Below are 17291 nucleotides of genomic sequence, written 5' to 3'. Positions count from 1 at the left end.
CTGCTTGCCGTGCTTGGATGCCTTGCTTGACCTGCTTGCTTCTCAACCAGTGGGCCAACCTGCAGAGCTGAGCGCATGAGGAACCCCGGCATCCTCTGCGCTTGGTTTGACGCCAGGCAGTAGGAGTGGGGGGCTCGGTGCACAATTGACGTTGATGGCCGACATGCAGTGGAGGCATCGGAGAACGGGGTACGGACCCTTTCGAGTGGTGTTTGTGATAATGGTTGTCTGGCGGTGACAGGCGGCTAAGTGGTCAGGATGAGAATGACATCACCGCGCATGCCTACGTGGGGCCTGCGGCCGCGATTGGTGAGGCATCGTCAGATGACTGATTTGGCATGTCTCGCTTGTCGGTGCCGCCATCTCGATGTGTCTCTGGTTTTGGCACCCTTCTTCTGGAGCCGAGTGCTAGCTCAACGTCGTATTGCTGAGTGTACGACCGGCCTTGAGGGTCTCGACGAGTTTTTGGGTTCGCCGGCACATCATCCGACGGAAGCTTCAGAGTACTAGCAACCCGGGATGCCCTTGGATCGAGCAACGTTTGTACGATGAGATGAGACATGCACTTGGTCCGAACCATTCTTTTCTCTTTCTGTCCGAGGCAACTCAATTTGAACATAATTTGAACAATAGGTTTTGGTGGTATGATATACAATACTAATAGGCGACCCTCTGCAACGCGGATGAGCATGGTTCTTATGCCGCGGCGTCTCCACCCTGCTGCTTCCACGCCTGTGCCATCGCCAACAGATTGGACAGGTTCTGGGTCTGTTTGTCGTCGGCCGGGAAGACGTAGTCGATGTACTCCTCGAAGCTGTCGTCGTCGAGGCGCCTTCTGCGCTTCGTCTTGCGCGGCATCAACTTTTGCACCTTCTCCACGTCGTCGTCGGCGCCGTGGGTTCTCTCGAACGACAACCAGGCGTTGAGCAGCGTGACAGCCTCCTCCTTGAGATCCTTGTCGCGCATGCTCTTGTGTGCGCGCTCGAACACCTTGCGCGCCCGCGCCTTGGCCTCGTTGCTGATCGGCGCCTCTTCCTCCGCCTCCTCCTCGTCCTCGGGTATGTTGAGCTCGAAGTGCGCGAAGCTGATCCACACCTTGACGTGGTCCGTCTTCTCGAGGAGGCGCTCGTAGAGCTCTCTTGTCCTTTCGTACTCTCCCTCCTCTTCCTCGAAATCGATATACGCCTTCCACAATAGTTCGGGCATATCCAGAATCGGTTGGCTCACAGCCAGCTCGAAGATGGCTCTGGTACGCTCCAGGTCATCGAGACCGCGCTCGAGCTCGGCGAACTTGATCCAGGTCTGACAGTTGGACGGGTTCCACTCAATGTGCTTCTCGTACAGTGTCCGGCACCGCAGGAACTCAAAGAGCTTCAGCTCCAACTCGATGTAACCCCTGAACAGCTTGTCTTTGGGGCACATGCCGATAGCTTGACCCAAAGTCTTGCGAGCCGCGGTGAGCTCGCCTTGCCGGATCTCGAAGTGCGCCTTCAGCAGCCAGATCTTGGCGAACGTGAACTTCTTGTGCGGTATCAGATCCAAGCACACCCTGTAGATTTGCCGCGCGCGCTCGACATCCTTTGCCTGTAGCTCCTCGAAAATGGCGTAGTTGATCCAGAGGTAAATATAGCGCCTCCAGAACCTCTTCTCCTGCGCTGGCGGTACCTGGGCAACCGCCCTCTCGTATACATCTCGGACTCTGTCGATGTCACCAGCAGTTTCCTCGAGACGTGTGTAGTCGAACCAAGTATCGTAGTTCTTCGGGTTCTCCTTGACCTGGGCTTCGTAAAACACGCGTCGCTTCGAAAGCACAACATCTTCAACGCCGTCCTTGTCTCCAAACTGCTTCTCAAAGGTCGTGTAGGCCTTGTGGAGAGCCATGGATCGGGATCGAGGTAAACGGTCCAGGGCGTACTTGTAGATTGCCCTGGCTCTCTCGTACTCCTTCAACTTCGCTTCGTATCTTGCATAGGCAATGAAGAGTTTCTCATCCACGAATTCGTCGCCCAGCTCTTCAATGGCAGTTCCAAATACGTCACGAACCATGTCGCTAGTACCAAACTCCTCCTCGAAGCGTGCCCATTTGATCCAGTTTCTGGGTTCCGGATGGACAAGGGTGAAGGCCCTGAAGATGTCCCTGGCTCGGTCGTACTCACCATACCGCTTTTCCAGTTTAATGTAGGCACTCCATGCGGCTTCATCGGGCTGCCACTGCATCCAACGGTCGAAAACCTGGCGAGTCCCTGGAACGTTGCCAAGCATCTCCTCCATGTACACGTATTTGTACCAGAGCTTATCAACACGGGGTAGCCGCGTGACGGCTCTGTCGAGGAGGTTTCGCGCATGGTTGATGTTTCTGCACTTCACTGCAAAGATGTTAGCGTTCTGGTCTAGTATCTACTCGAACGTGGCTTTCTTACTCTCTGACTCAATGTACCTGATCCAAAGGCGGATTTCGTTGGGATGCACATCGAGCGCGCGCTCAAAGACTGATCGAGCGCGCGCGAACTCCTTTTGTTCCAGCTCCCATTGCGCATATCGCATCCAGTTGTTAAGGTTCACTCTGTTGCGCCGGACGTAATCCTCAAACTCTCTTCGTTTTCTGCCTTGGAACTCATGGAGCTCCTCCAAATCGGCAAAGCGTTGAGTCGGCGCTTGCAGCGCAACTTCTTGACGGTCAACCGCTTCGCGAAGCAGTTGCTCCGCGGAGATTTGAACTGGCGCGGCGGCCTTGTTCTTGACCTTGGGCGGTCCCCGCGATGCCTCCATTGTCGCGACTTGTCGGTGGAAGGTGGAGTCGTCAGTAATTGCGCGGTCGCGTGTAGATCGGCTTCGGGATGAGCTTTAGTATTCCAGAAACCCAATTTTCGGTGAAATTATGGAGTCGAATCGCGTAACCTTGTGCCCTTTGATGATTGGCAATGCCTCGAGGCGTTGATCGTGAATCCCGACGTTGATGATGCCGCCCAAGGCTGAGCCGTGGTTGGAAAAAAGCAGCTCTTATCGGGGTTCCAGCCACTCCGATAACAAGCTTGTGTGGCTGGAGACCCACCCGCCACGGTAAAAGCTACGCAGCCTCGCAAGGCTTCCATACAGAAAGATAACTTTTCGTCATTACAGACTCACGTTCCTCGTCGCGCCGTTTTTTCATCACACGCGATATTGCGATCAAACACACACTACAGAAGTTGCGACCGGCATCATGGCCACTCTCGCAGACGAGCTTCTCCAGGATTTCGAGGACTCTGGCTCTGAAGCCGAGGACACTCAGCAAGACCACGATCCTCTCGGCCTTCTCGACAATGCGCCCGAGGCAAACGGCCGTAAGGCCTCCGGCGACATGGAGCTCGACGGTGACCAGAGCGAACCCGATGATGAAGATGAGGAGATGGGAGGCATATCAAAAGGCGCTGTCGACCCTGTCGAAGATGCCGAGGATGCCAAAGCCAAGGTTGAGAAGATGCAGCTGGGCAGCGTCAACGACGTTCGCAACGTCGCCAGTCTCATGCAGACCCTCGAGCCCGTATTAGAGGTTAGTTAACCCCCTGAAAACACGGTCGGCTCTCTTGAAGCAGTGTTTACATCCTCTCTTGGGAGAACTAGCCCTGACATCGTGACTCGAACGCTACAGAAAATCGCACACTACCAGTCGCAACCGACCCCAACACAGCTTCTCGGCAACATCGAAGACCATCCTGAATACCACCTCCTTACGCAATCGAACAGTCTATCTACGCTCATCGATAGTGAGATAGTCTTGGTGCACAAGTACATCCGAGATCATTACTCGATACGATTCCCAGAACTAGAGACGCTCATCACCAACCCGCTAGAATACGCAAAGGTAGTCGCTATCTTGGGCAACGGGCCGTTGGACTCGGAAAATATCAAGAAACTACAGCATGCGACGGAAAACCCTCTCAAGGTGTCGTTGCGATCAGTTCTCGACGGCCCATCCCTGATGATCGTAACGGTGGAGGCCACGACAACAAAGGGACGAGAAATGTCACAGGATGAACTGGAGCGCGTGTACAGAGCATGCGAAATGGTCATCTCCCTCGACAAGGCCAAGAAAACCCTTACGGAATACGTCCAGTCGCGCATGAATCTGTTTGCGCCGAACCTGACCGCTTTGATCGGTTCGTTGACGGCGGCGCAGCTGCTGAACGCTGCCGGTGGGCTCACGGGTCTGGCCAAGACACCCTCTTGTAACATCCCAGCATGGGGCTCGAAGAAGGGCGCTGGTGCCGCGGGCTTGGCTACGAACATCGGTGTTAGACAGCAGGGGTTCCTCTACCATTCACCCATCATCCAGGGCATCCCCAACGACCTCAAGAAGCAGGCCATGCGCATCGTAGCAGCCAAGCTCGTGCTCGCGGCGCGTGTCGACCGCATACACTCTAGCCCCGACGGCTCTACGGGTGAAGACCTAAAGGAGCAGTGCCTTACACGGCTGGAGAAGCTCACGGAGCCGCCCCCGAACAAGGGCCCACGAGCTCTGCCAGTGCCGGACGACAAGCCATCCCGCAAACGTGGTGGAAGAAGGGCAAGAAAGGCCAAGGAGGCGACGGCCATGACAGAGCTGCGCAAGGCACAAAACAGAATGGCCTTTGGCCAGGAGGAGAAGGAGGTCGGCTACGGCACGGGAGAGAGCACCGCAGGCATGGGCATGATCGGCCAGGGCAACGACGGCAGGATTCGCAACCTGCAAATCGACCAGCGCACGAGGGCGAAGCTCAGTCAGAAGAACAAGGGATGGGGCGGCGCGACGCCCATGAACGGAGCCGCATCGTCGCTCAGGGGGTTCGGGCAGTCTGCGAACTCCAACATTGACCTCCGCGGCAAGGGTCTGAGGACATCAGGTGTCGGCACGTCTCTGGGCGCGGGAGCGGGCACGGCGTCGTCGCTGGCCTTCACGCCCGTACAGGGTTTGGAGCTCGTCGACCCCAAGGTCCAGGCTGAACTCAGTCGCAAGCGGAAGGCGGAAGAGGACCGGTGGTTCAAGGGCGGTACGTTCACGCAGGTGGCCGGCTCCTCGTCCAATGGCGGAGGGTTCAAGAAACCCGACTTGCCTCCCAACAAGAGGGTAGACACCGGCGCAGGGAAGATGGGACCTCCACCCCCGCGCAGCGGCTGAAAGAGGCCAAATGGACGAGGGAAGGGTGAGGGGAAGCGAGATTCACGCTCCATAAAGCAGGAGACGGAGCAGGTGAGGGGGAGGTTAGCCCGGGAGGGGAGGGTAAAGAAGGTTCACGAAGCGTATCTCTCACCCGAGCAGCTGGCCCTAGTAGATGGAGGGGCATCACCGCGAACGGGGTCAGCGGCAGACATAGCACTCATCCGGCATAGTCGGCTTGCGGCGTTTTGGGAGGGTTATGTTCAAAATTTTTATCCAGTTCAGGTCAAAGCAGCAAACAGCATACCCTATGGGGGGGTGAGGGAATGGAATGAGACGATATCATTGCTCAGGTGTGGTACCTATGCCGAAGGAAAGGCAAGGGGAGGGGTCAAGACGTGATGTTTGTCTGCGCTCGCCTTTCACCTCCCGGCCACAATGCGAATCGCAATTGTATGACCTGCCCTGTCGGCAGTCCCATGATCTCTCTCGTCTCGGCTTCTAGTTGAGAAACCTTGGGATGTAGAACGGGAATTCGCATACATGGAATACCTCAACGGTCGTGCCGATCAAACGTCTTTGCTTCATAGCGTCAAAGGTACATTTGTTGTCGTCAGTAAGCCGCCATGAGCTTCGTCTGCAACCTTGACGTTTTCTTTCTCTGAGCGTCCTTGCGGTTCATGCTAAATCTAGCCCCCTCGCTATGCCCTTCTCCCCGCCCGCCCCCCTCTCGTCGAAGCTTTTTCGATGTTTCCCGTGACCCTTAGAAGAAGGAGGGGGGGGGGGGCGTCAACGGCGGTGATGATCCATGTTCTGTGCTGAAAATGAGTTGGGTGCGCAAGAGAGCGGACACAGAAAACGCTCGTCTCTCCAATTGGAAGAGGAAGCGAAGAGACAAGAAAACCTCGAGGGGCCAGCCGTCGGCAGCCCGAGAGTCTGTCCGGGTCTGGAAGGGCCGTGATGGCCTTTTTTTCTTCTTTTTTCATGGCCCTTGCGGCCATGCCTGTCTGTTCTGGCCGAGGCCAACGGTTCTACTCCCTCTGTGCGCTCGTCCCTCACCCCATGGACGGTGTCCTATCCGCGCCGCGTGAGGCCTTCAACCTAATATCCTCTGATGGCGGAGGTTTGGGGGGAGGGGGGGTTTGGATTTGTGGTGTATCATGGTGATTCCCGAGGTTCAGCTATTGTTAGGGTTTGCGGAGAAGCTTACTCCCCACCATCTTTCGCTCCCCTAAGTCCCTTTCCTTACCTGGTACTATGCAGAATCGACAAGCCTGCAAAGCTCGATTTTACATGAGGCATTGAAGGCTCGAACAGAGCAGAGCGCACGAGACGGCGAATCAAGTGCGAGGACACGAACCACAGAGGTTGAGCTCAAAACCCTCACCTTCATCACCACCACACCCCAGTGCCATGCATCAGACCACCCAAGCTGCACGCCGCCACGCGATCGAACGCCCGAGCCTATCGTCGTTGCGAGCAGCTGGGACCCGGAAGGGATTTCCGGGGTATGCGCATCCATGAAACAGCAGGACCCCCGAGCCTTCACCTCCCCCTCACCTTTTTCGCATTCTCCCTCCGTCGCCTCCCACTGGACCCCGAGGACGCCGGAGTCGATTCCGGCGGCGAAGAAAAACCACGCCAGGCAAAAGGGAGCAGATCGACGTTTGGCATTAGGGTTTGATGGGGGGCGAACGTTGACGTGGAGAGATCCCCGGGGTGCCTTCTTGCGCAATTCGCTGGTCCCTGGGCCGCCGTCAACCAGAGTCTGTACTTGGACGCACTAGTCATTGCTGGTCGCTCAGTGGGCGGGGGGCGTCGGGGCGCCTGTACAGTTTGGATTGCTTCCTCTTTTTCCTTTTGTTGCTTCCGTCTTTTCCCCTTACCTTTTTGGTGAAGCTGTACGTAGTACTTGGGATATTGGGCAATTCCGGAAGGCTGAACTCCCGTTGGCCCGGCATCTAGCGAGAGTCATCGGTGAATTTTGTTTGCGGCCGAAGGGGAAGCGGGGCCGAGTGTGCATTTTCCCTATGGCATAATGACGTACGGAGCGCGAGGGTCAAAAGTCACAGCCCGGTCCCTTGAGAATTTGCAGGGTGGAGTGGGTATCAAGACTGCAGCTTGCATCAGAACCACTGCATTAGGCGGAGGAAGGGACTGCCTCACATGGATGGATTCCCCACCCCGGTGAGGGTGAGCTCTGCTGAGGTCCCTGGGCTGAGGAAAAAGGGGGGTTTCTGACGCGCAATCACAGGAGAGGAGACGAGGAGAAGGGGACCAAGTGCAGATTGACAAAGTCCCTGCTCAACAACCCAGAGGCATCACAATGGCAACCTCTTGTCGGCCGTGGCTTGTCTCATCACCTTCTCTGTGGCACCGTGGACGTCTTCTCTTGCAGCAGCAAGGGCCTCGAATCTCATGCTCTGGCAGTTCGCTTTGATGGTAGCTCCGAGATTTGACTTTGGGGCTGCAGCTTAACCCCATGTCGGGTAGAAGGTCCAGAACTTCAGGGACCAAGAGATCGTCCTGATGTCCACAGGGGACGCCCCGGTTGAGAGCAACCCTTTCCTCGGAGGAGGTACCTTAGGCTACACACACAGCAAGGGGGGTGTTGAGGAAATGGGTTGGATGAAGGAGGAAATACATAGTACATAGTACGTACAGTACGCAATGGAAGGGCCAAGGCCTGGGAAAATCACAGGTTTCCGTTGGCTGATTGGTAACGGAGTGGACACCGATGGGCATGTCTGTATCCCAGGTTCAAATTGGTTTGGCTTCTCTCCCCTAGGGGGCCGTTAGTTGCGGGAATCTGACCCTCGACTTGCTAGTTGCAAAACAAATGCAACGATGTGGCCACTTGCGAGCGAGCGCAAAGCGTAGGGTGCTCTAGTATTCACGTCCGAATGAATGAGCCTCGAAGTCGACAAAACCCGATAGACAGACGGACCACTTCAGAGGGGCAACTAGGTACTGATTGGTGTACTGTGTAAGGATGAAGGACCCATGACGCGTTGATGATGTTAGGTTCGAACTGTTCTGATTGCCAGCTGGGCTGCCGGAGGGGGGGGTACCTCTTCTTACCCGACGGACAAGCCACAGCACAGAGGGATGCCTGCTATGCAATATGGCAGCAGGGAACAACCACTCCCCCAACTGGGTCAGCAAAAGCGCCGGACGCCTGTCACTCAGATTACCGAACCGATAATGAGAATGAGCAAAGCAAACAACCAGAGGAAGGTTTTAAGGAAAGAACAAGAATAGAAACCGGCCAGAAACTACGAGTAGCTCGTCCGCCGAGGTGAAGCCGGACCGATCGGGCACACGAGCCCAAGGGATCCGAACGGCAGGCCCGGAGCCAAAGCAGCAAGGAGTTTGAGACGATGGAGTTTGAGTAGAATGGTTTCAAACGTTCTGGACGACAAGTCGGCCAGTTGATTGATTCAGTCAGCGCCTGCAATCTCTGTAAAACCTCTGGCAGGTTTAGACGCGGGCATAGCGAACCTGTGCCGTTCCACCCTGCTGTCGTTGCTCTAAGCTGTGTCCGGTTTGTACGGAGTACAGTGTATGCTTAACACAAGGATTAGGCGCAGCGCAGCCTGATCCGGATCTGTCAGGAATGAAGCTCCATCTCGGGGTGGGGAGAAGGTACCGCTTCACAGTTTGCGGTGGAGAAGAATTGAGTTGCGGATTAGTCCAGGCCTTGCCAAGGTGTACCGATGTATCCGTCCGGCACGGTAGACTGGTGAAACTACTGCGCCGGGGACTTTGAAAGGCTAGGATGCCTGGGCGTGGTGCCGTGTGTCGCTTGGGAGCGAAGGCACGCAGTGGGTTGCCAGAATTACGGGAGCGGGAGACTTTACATCTTGGGGGACCCAAATGCGTCGCTGAACGACACCACGACGTCACCCTGCGCGAGAAAACAGCCCAGATGACCTGCCCCCTCATACCGAACGTCGAATCCGATCCGAGCAACGGGGATGGAGGCGGACGGGAATTGCGCCATTGACTGATTAAGGTGCACCGTATGGCGACGGAGGGCTGGCCAAGGCTCGAGATCCTAACGTTGACGAGGTCCAGCTGTTCAGCCGATACGTGTGAGTCGAGAGTGGGAACTGGTGCCCTGTTTTACTTCCTGGCGTGGCACCTCGACATGTATTCTAGGGTGCGTGGGTGTGTACGTGTGGTAGGTAACGTGCAGATTGATCGAGCAACAAATATGCGATAGCAGGCGTTGCCGGAGCAGGCACTCCGGACTGCATTGCGTACCTGTCAATCGCGATCGGTGATCAGTTGTGATCAGGCGGAAATATTCAGCGGCCGGTGCGACATTGTCTTCAGGGTCTGAGGATGGCGCAGTAGGTGGGTTGGGCTCCGTCGACAACGAAGAACCTTGGTACCATAGGGGTCGTGATCGTCGATCTATTTAATGGGCGGGACGAGAAGGGAGACCAAGAGAACAGTTGGTGGGAGGAACGCACGAGTCCGCGGCGCGCTAGACCTTCTCAGAGAGGAATGGGATAACCAAATGGGGGCGTGCGCGTGGGGCTCGCGGATTGGGCTCGTAGTTTAATGGGGTAGCTCGCGGATACATAGAGAGGGGGGCGAGGAGCAAGCCGAGGCGGGTCGCCGTATTATGATTGAGATAAGCGGAAATAAGCACGTAGCGGACAAAAAAACAGGCAACAGACGGATACTGAGGGAGTACGATACAGTGGAAGGAGGGATGGAACGTGGAGAGGAGGAGAGGGGCCTCCGTCGTCATCATGGGGCAAGGGACCAAAGGCTGCAGAACGGCGACAAAGAAAGATGGAGGAGTGGAATACTTAGACGGAGAGGGGGAACATAAAAAAAAACCCCCCCATGTAAAAAGTGAAGGGTGATACGGCGAAAACTCAGCAGGATCCGTATCTGAACGCTGCTATGGGATTCCCAGGCCAGGGATGGAGATTTGATCTCTGGGAGACGCAAATGCCCTGACCGACGCATGATTGACGGGAAACGGAACTGGTGTGTGTTCCGTGTCTGATTTGATTGAACGGTACTGGCTCGGCGGGCAGCGAAGACCCTGGAGATCGAAAAAATCAACGATGCGCCATAGAAATCGACGATGAGGGACAAGTAGCCAACACATGGAAGCGGGGCGCTCTCCGCCTTCACGAAGGGGAACTCTGGAGCGTATGGAGCTCTGTCTTGGGGTAAGCTACGATACGTACCGGTTGGGGGTGTGCTATACCATAGTACCACACCTTACCTTACCTCCAGGGACATGGGGCGCTGGGAAAGAGAGAGAATGAGAGCAGAGACGAAGGGGAAAGAAGTAAAAAAGACGGAAGGGGAAGAGGGGACCGGGCGACCTGGGAAGGATCGGGATCAGAGTCCCTAGTGGGGTTCCTCAATAGTACGTACCTCTCTGAAATGAGGGAGTGCAACCTTGACCACACGCCATCCATTCGGGGGAGAGGGCGCAGACGTAGTGTGGCAGGCACCAAGGGTTGGGGGCAGGGGTTCCCGGGTTGACAATGGCAGTTGAGGGGACCAGCACGCCAACCCTCGGTGGGGCTGCGCCAGCCCGTTTTGCGGGCAATTGGCGCAGGCTTGCGATACCGATTTACTGCTAATCCCGAGATCTCGACGTCGACTGGTGAGAGTAATCGGCCGCAGAACCCTCCTCTGTGGTGCGCTCTGCTCAATCTTTTCGCCGCGAAGGAGAGAATGAGGTGAGGGAAAACTTGCTTTGCCAGCCCGCCGACTCGTTCCTTGGAAATGCGAAGCATTAGCGCTGCCGACCCTCTCTGAAGACCCCAGCCCTCCCGCTTCTCGCCCCGAAACCTCCTCCAGCGCAAGATCGCAATCGCAGATGGATGATTCTATACGTACAGTCTGCTGAGTCGCGTACGCTGAAGCTGGAGACAACGGCCCGGTCGGGTCTCGAAAGTCCGCCTCGACTCGGAAGCTATAGGAGCTTCCCTCCACACTCACCTTTCGCCCGACCTCGCCAGCTACGTATCTTACTGTAGCTTGAGGCTCCAGTTTGGTCCTATCCGAAAGGTACTCGACTTGCTGCCTTGGGAGTTTGTCTCTGGGCTTAAGCTGCCCGTGCACCGGCCGTCCAAAGTGGTTTTGTCCTTTTCAATGCCGCGAGCTCCTTAGCCCCAAGATCCCTACACTACTCTGGTGTCCATCCTTGCCTTAGGCCACCGGCCAGTGAGGTGTGTTATTCAGGACGGCCCACATCCCATGAGTTCGTCCATCGGCGCCATTGGTTCGCGGCTTTAGGGGTACCGCACCTTATTATGCTGGCGCCGAGCTGGCGTCGGACAGCTTGGTACAGTAGCAGAAGCACAGCTTGTTAGTGTAGTTGTGGCCGCGGTGCCTTTGCGGGACGCTGCCGCCGCCTTCCCATCGACTTGTACGTGCACCGTACTCGCGTCCGCGTGCGAGGGTAACGTCGGTCGACCAGCCATGTCGTCCGGAGAAGACCCCGCAACACGGGACAGACGGACAACAGGTTAGCGAGAGTCGATAGGTTCGTGTCTGGCGTTGCGTCGGCCTTGTCCTATGCGGCGATGATTCAATTCTGATGAACTAACCACCGACCTCGTGGATGCACACCCGACACAGGGGAGGTACAGAGATTTTCCGTGGAGGGGAAATTTGAGCGCTGCGCCTCGAGGCAGTTGATGAACTCGTTGCCCATTATCGCAATGACCGCCGGACGCATCGCTTCCTCGTTGCATGCTGAGCAAGGTGTCTTACTCGCGTGCACAAGTACACACGTAGCGACCGCTCTCTTGATGGCTGGGGCCACTTTGTCGCCAGCGGACCACTTCCAGTGTCACTGTCGGGAGAAGGCAACTGACGTGAGTCGTTTCTAGGGCCACGGGAGCCGCGGAAGAGGACCGACAGGCGCGTAAGCAGCGGAGCAATGCTAAGCACCACCGACACGGAAATGCTGCAGTGCACTCATCCTAAGGCGACGGCGAGGGCTAGAGAGGTGGTTGAGAGCAGGCGGGGGGGTCGAGGAGAGTTTGCAATAAACTTTGGACATGGACGAATGCTTGAGGATGCATTTGTGGAAGAATGCCATGTCACTAGCCTCGGATTCCACAAGTCCAAAAACAAGGTTGTCTGCCTGCTTGCGCAAGGTAGGAATACGTCTTGCGTGGCCGGAAAGAGACCTCCCTCTGTCTTAGAGTGGTGTATCTCGCAATGCGCGTCTGGGTGTTAGTGTCTCTCCGCAGGCTGTGTGTGTGGTGGTGATGGTAACAATCCGTGACGACAATCCTCTGGAGATCACCATAGCTTTGGGGGAATTCCCAGATGGCTCAACGCCGACTGACCGGCAACGGGGAATTCATCCAATGTCAGGGAAGGAGAAAGGATACGTACTGCCCTGCCGGCGTTGAAACGGCGCTACCGACTTGGAACCGACCAGATGGACGGGAATCATTTGCTACCAAAACGGTAAGGCGCCCCGCAGGGACTCACGAGCCTTCAGTTTCGCACGCTCTTTTCCCACGTCTGCTCTAACCGCGCACGGTAAAGTAGAACACGTGCCTACCAGCACCGCTGGAATCTGCGGCCGCCAATCATCTTTGCCAGAGGGCGAGGCCGGGTCTCCGTCCTTTGCCCGAAAGGGGTTGGCCCAGGCTTGCTGGCATGTCCACAACGCTACAGAAACGTCTGCCGACTTGTATACGTACACTCTCTTTTCCTTTTCCTGCGCACAAGCCACAGACAAAGATCTCGATCGAGGTCGATTCTTTCTCTTCTCGGCCTGGCAAGTGAGCAAGGCAAAGCAGACCAAACGACCCTTCAACGCCACAGCATGACCATGTCTCCACTTCATCGGGAGCCTTTCCGTTCGATCCCCTGGCCCCTCCATCCTTCCATTCTTTCTCTCCTGGGTTCCTCCCCCCCCCCCCCCCCCCCCCCCCCCCCCCGGTCCCGTTTCTGCCACAAGGCCGCCAGAAGAGACCCCTTGTTGCCCTTGTCAAACCCTTGAAGCGGGCTCTGTCATTGACCCTTCAGACTTACTACCTCTCGCTGCAGACTGGCTGGCCTGGGACTCGGGAGAAAGACCTTGTTACCTTCCAGTCCGAGCATGATAAGGCTCCCTCGCCCGGGATGTCGACTCGCCCCGTCTCCATCGCAACGAACCTGCGCACGCAATTGAGGACTTGGACGTGTTTCTCACCGCTGCCGCTGGGCTGGAACCTTTCGTTCAGGAGCCAATATCGACCGGTCCGCCTGCCAGCCGACCACTTGCAGGCCAACTAACTTGTCCCTCCGGGGCTGTCATTTCATGGGAGCATCGGACTGGATGGAGGGATCTCCGCGACTCCGATTTGATGACGGCAGTATTATCCATAGGCACGGTATCCGTTACAGCACCCTGACAAGCTACCCGCCGCCCCAGCGCAGACTTCCATTTCGGGCAGGATGGCCGGTGACACCTGCACTCGGGGGAGTTCGGGCCCCAGTGAGTCGTCCCAAGGGGAAGCAACTCACGCTACGTGCCTCTCTCAGATGACCGTCGTTGCTACGCACGATGGCGGCCAAGAGTCCCTACTTTTGGGAATCGCATAGACTCAAGTCGTTAAAGCATAAACAAAAACGGCGTTAGACTTCCCAACCTCTCTCTCTCTCTCTCTCTCTCTCTCTCTCAGAAAAAAAAAAAAGGTCGAATTACGGATGGGCCGGCAAGAGTGGAATTGAGTTGAATCGAGCTTCAAAGCGCAACCATTCACGTCGGCAACGGGCAACTCGGCCAGCTTTGTTGAAACGATGAGAGTCTCTCGCAACCCGAGGACGAACGTTGCGAAACAAAACAGTCGCCTGTCTCCGGAGTTGGTGCTGGTTGGGGGAGGAGGCTCAGCCAAGGGTTAAGGTACCAACCATCACTCACTCCAGTCATCTCCTAGCTTCTGTGCAATGGGATGGATGTACCTGCCTATGTCTCCCTGGCAGGCGCAGTCGGGTGTATGTCGTTCATCAGCCTGACCTACCTATGACGACATTGGTAGGAGGAAATTTTCCCTCCCAGACCATGCACTGCGGCGCCCTGCAGGGCGTGCGTAGGGTCGGGGACTGCGACCGGGAGGGGGGTGCGTCTTACACCGCGGCCGCTTCTCTTCTGCCCTTTACAGCTGTTGGTGCCTCGCGCCAGCATAGGCAAGGTAGGGGGTGCAGTTGTGGTATCTACCTCCCCGGTGCCGCAAGGAGTTAGGTACCCTCTCACTCCCCAGGTTGAGTTTGGGAGTCTCTCTCTCTCTCTCTCTCTCTCTCTTACTCTCCTCTTCCCAGGCCATTTGCTCTTCATCAAGAAACCACCACCGCAGAAGACTGACGATATTCATGGCGTCGCGGCCACAGCAACAAGGCGCGGCCAACGGCCTTGTACGGTGTTGTTCATACCCAGAGCCCTGTGCATTTTCCCCAACACCACGATGACTGTATTCCCGCCTGGTTGGGTCCGACAAGAGTCTCATCATAACAGAAGTCCCACTACAAGTGGATTGTTTTCTGTTTAGGGACAACCTCGAACGCCTGGTTCGGCACCGCCATGCCTCAGCAGTACCTTTGTCGGACTTTCGCAGCATCGTCGCAGCCCTGACCGGCCACTGACGTCATACTCGCGGACCCTCGGTTTGTGCAGGGTCTCACATATTTTTCCGGGCTAAAAGTACTACGGCCGAGTCAGGTGTGCGTCCACTTGATTCGAGATCGCGATCTGCCTCTGGTGCTTCTGGCGATACGATACTGACCGATTCGTTCCCGGGGCACCACGTAGGTACACCTTGTAGGTTTGGCGGACAGATGATGCTTGGTGGAAGCATAGGTATATGCTGGTCAGATGGACGCCCGGCGGCCTGCTCCGCCGCAGATGTGACTGACAAGCACCTCGTTCGCGAAAAGGCAATGATCGCGGTCTATCACCTCGGGACAGCCTTGACACCTCCCAGGAAGTCGGGAAACGTTTAGCATGACCCTGAAAATTAGGGTGTAAAAGAGCTGATCCAGGGTTCATGAACGACGAATAGCGCACATCGTAGGGTTCTGTGAAAGCAGGTCTCAATCAAATAACAAAGGACGCTGGCGTGGTGCATACCATCGACGAGGCTTGGCCCTAACCTGATCGGTTGCTTGAGGTGGTTGTATGGTGGTTCCAAGTCTAACATGAACTGTGACTATGCGGATCAGGTCGACGCACGAGGCAAGTATCGATGCGTCGATGCGCCCGATGCTCGATTGCCGCGATGGAGTCACGAACACACCCGGCACTGCGATACGTATGGCTTGATGCGCCGCCGGCCGGAGCTTCAGCTCCTAAGCGCTGGTTTAGACTCACGAGCAGTTGTTCGATCACCGATGAAAAGGAAGGATACCACGATATAGGGTTTCCCACCGCCTCAGACGGGTGGAGCTGGCCACATCCAAAAGAAGGAAATGACTGACCACAAGTCAAGGCCTGTCATCAAGCGAGGTCAGAAAGCAAGGAAGTAGGCCAACGGGATGCGCAATCCGTGATCGAAATCGACAAGAGGACGGGCCCAGAACAGAATGGAACGACCAAGGGAACCAGGCTTGCCAGGTACGCAGCAAGAGCAAACATGGGGCCGGCCCCGAGAACCGTCTTAGTATTGTCAGTCTGCGTCTGCATGTGCGTACAGATGAGGAGGGTACATCGTCAGAGGAGGGGGGACCGATCGATTGATGGGGAACCTAAGAAGGGAAAATTTTCAGAATAAAATGATTGGTTGTAAATTAGAGAATAATAGGAACAGTACCAAATGAGGGGACTGGGGTGGCTCAGGAATGGGGACATGCCAAAAGTCAGAGAGAAAAACTTGGTTCTACATCACCCACTCAACCTCCTTGTTGCCTTGCCATCCAAGACCCTATTTTCTAGGTGACTGCACGCCTTATCTTCTTGTCACTTCCATTCCGGAAGAATTACTTGAGTCGAGGCTAGTCACTGTTCCATCTACGGCGTATGGGCGTGATGAGTGCGTGTGCACTGCGTTTGAGGGAGACGGCGGCAACCAGATGTGATGTGATGTGTGCGTGTGCGCCGTTCTCTGATAAAATAAAATAGAATAAAAAACAACAACAAGAGGCCCCAAGCTCAGGCCCCGAGTCCACCTCTCCCCCACCCCGGGGTACGTAGCCGCCCGCCGCGAAGACTCGGGGAGCTACCCTGCAGACCATGGGAGTTGGAACCAGGGGTGGATGTAACGTGGGCAGAGCATGACCCACGGGTGTCGTGAGGGTGAAGTGAGAGTGAGGTCTGATGAGGGGACACTGGCACACACTGGAGACTAGAGGGGGGGAAGGACGGACGGAGGAGGAAGGGGAGAGAAGGGGCCCGTCAGCGGGGGGGCGAGGGTGAGCGAATGTGATGTGCGTTGTGTCGCACGCCTCGGCCGGACCCTCAATCCTGGAGGTCCCGGTTTTTCCTTGCTGCTTGACCCCTGCTTGTCTACATGGCAAAGCACGTACCGCAACAGGCCGGGTCGGGTACATGGAGGACGTACCTTTTTTTCTAGCGCATCTAAACCTTGGACAACTCAAGTCGGGTACCTCAGCCCACGTACCTTTTACGGCGTCCCGGTGAGGGACCAAAAGGTGCGAAAGGTGCGTAATTCTCCTTTCCCATGCCCATGCCCATACCCATACCCAATTCTTTTCCCCTCCCCAAAACACTCCCATACATTTACCCACCCCATTCAGCTTTTCTTCCTCCTCCTCCTCCTCCTGCGCAGTTCCCTACGATTAGTCCTTCCATGCCGACCCAGCCTTAGTTACCCTCGTTGAGATACTTCGCTTCGGCCCACCCCCCTCCCCCTCCCAACCCGCTGACCCCTTCCGAGCTTTCTCTCTCTCTCTTTATGGCCCACGCCTGCTGCGTCTGTGAAGAAGCTGCCTAGCTGGTATAATACTTGACTTGCGCCTCACCCTCTCGCGCCTCGTCCACTGCACCATTGCTTCTGCTCCCTCACCTCCCTCACCAACGTTCAGTCCAGCCTCATCCACCAACAACCACTCCTCCTCCCACATAACACCATATCATTCTGGCCGACACATCACATCGTTGATCTCTACGTTGGACACTGTTGGGAGCCCCCTAGACGTCGCCTGCTGCCACTACACAACTACTACCACTACACAACTA

The 17291-nt window shown here is 56.2% G+C and overlaps 2 protein-coding genes across 2 annotated transcripts; one reads left to right on the top strand and one right to left on the bottom strand.

Annotated features, from left to right (window-relative positions):
- Positions 1 to 696: 696 nt before the first annotated feature.
- On the bottom strand, positions 697 to 2769 carry ColSpa_00155 (pre-mRNA-splicing factor clf1; the record flags this gene model as incomplete). The annotated part of the gene is made up of 2 exons (XM_049266367.1): positions 697 to 2366; positions 2421 to 2769. The coding sequence occupies 2 exons, from the start codon at positions 2767 to 2769 to the stop codon at positions 697 to 699; spliced, it is 2019 nt and encodes a 672-aa protein (XP_049122324.1).
- A 433-nt stretch (positions 2770 to 3202) lies between these two features.
- ColSpa_00154 (pre-mRNA-processing factor 31) lies at positions 3203 to 5137 on the top strand (the record flags this gene model as incomplete). Its single annotated transcript, XM_049266366.1, has 2 exons — positions 3203 to 3532; positions 3671 to 5137. The coding sequence occupies 2 exons, from the start codon at positions 3203 to 3205 to the stop codon at positions 5135 to 5137; spliced, it is 1797 nt and encodes a 598-aa protein (XP_049122323.1).
- Positions 5138 to 17291: the final 12154 nt, after the last annotated feature.

Source organism: Colletotrichum spaethianum (assembly GCF_022836535.1).
Source record: "Colletotrichum spaethianum MAFF 239500 DNA, contig01, whole genome shotgun sequence".
NCBI classification, from domain to species: Eukaryota; Fungi; Ascomycota; class Sordariomycetes; order Glomerellales; family Glomerellaceae; genus Colletotrichum; species Colletotrichum spaethianum.
The sequence above is the reverse complement of the archived record's forward strand: the minus strand, read 5'-3'. Positions and strand labels throughout refer to the sequence as shown.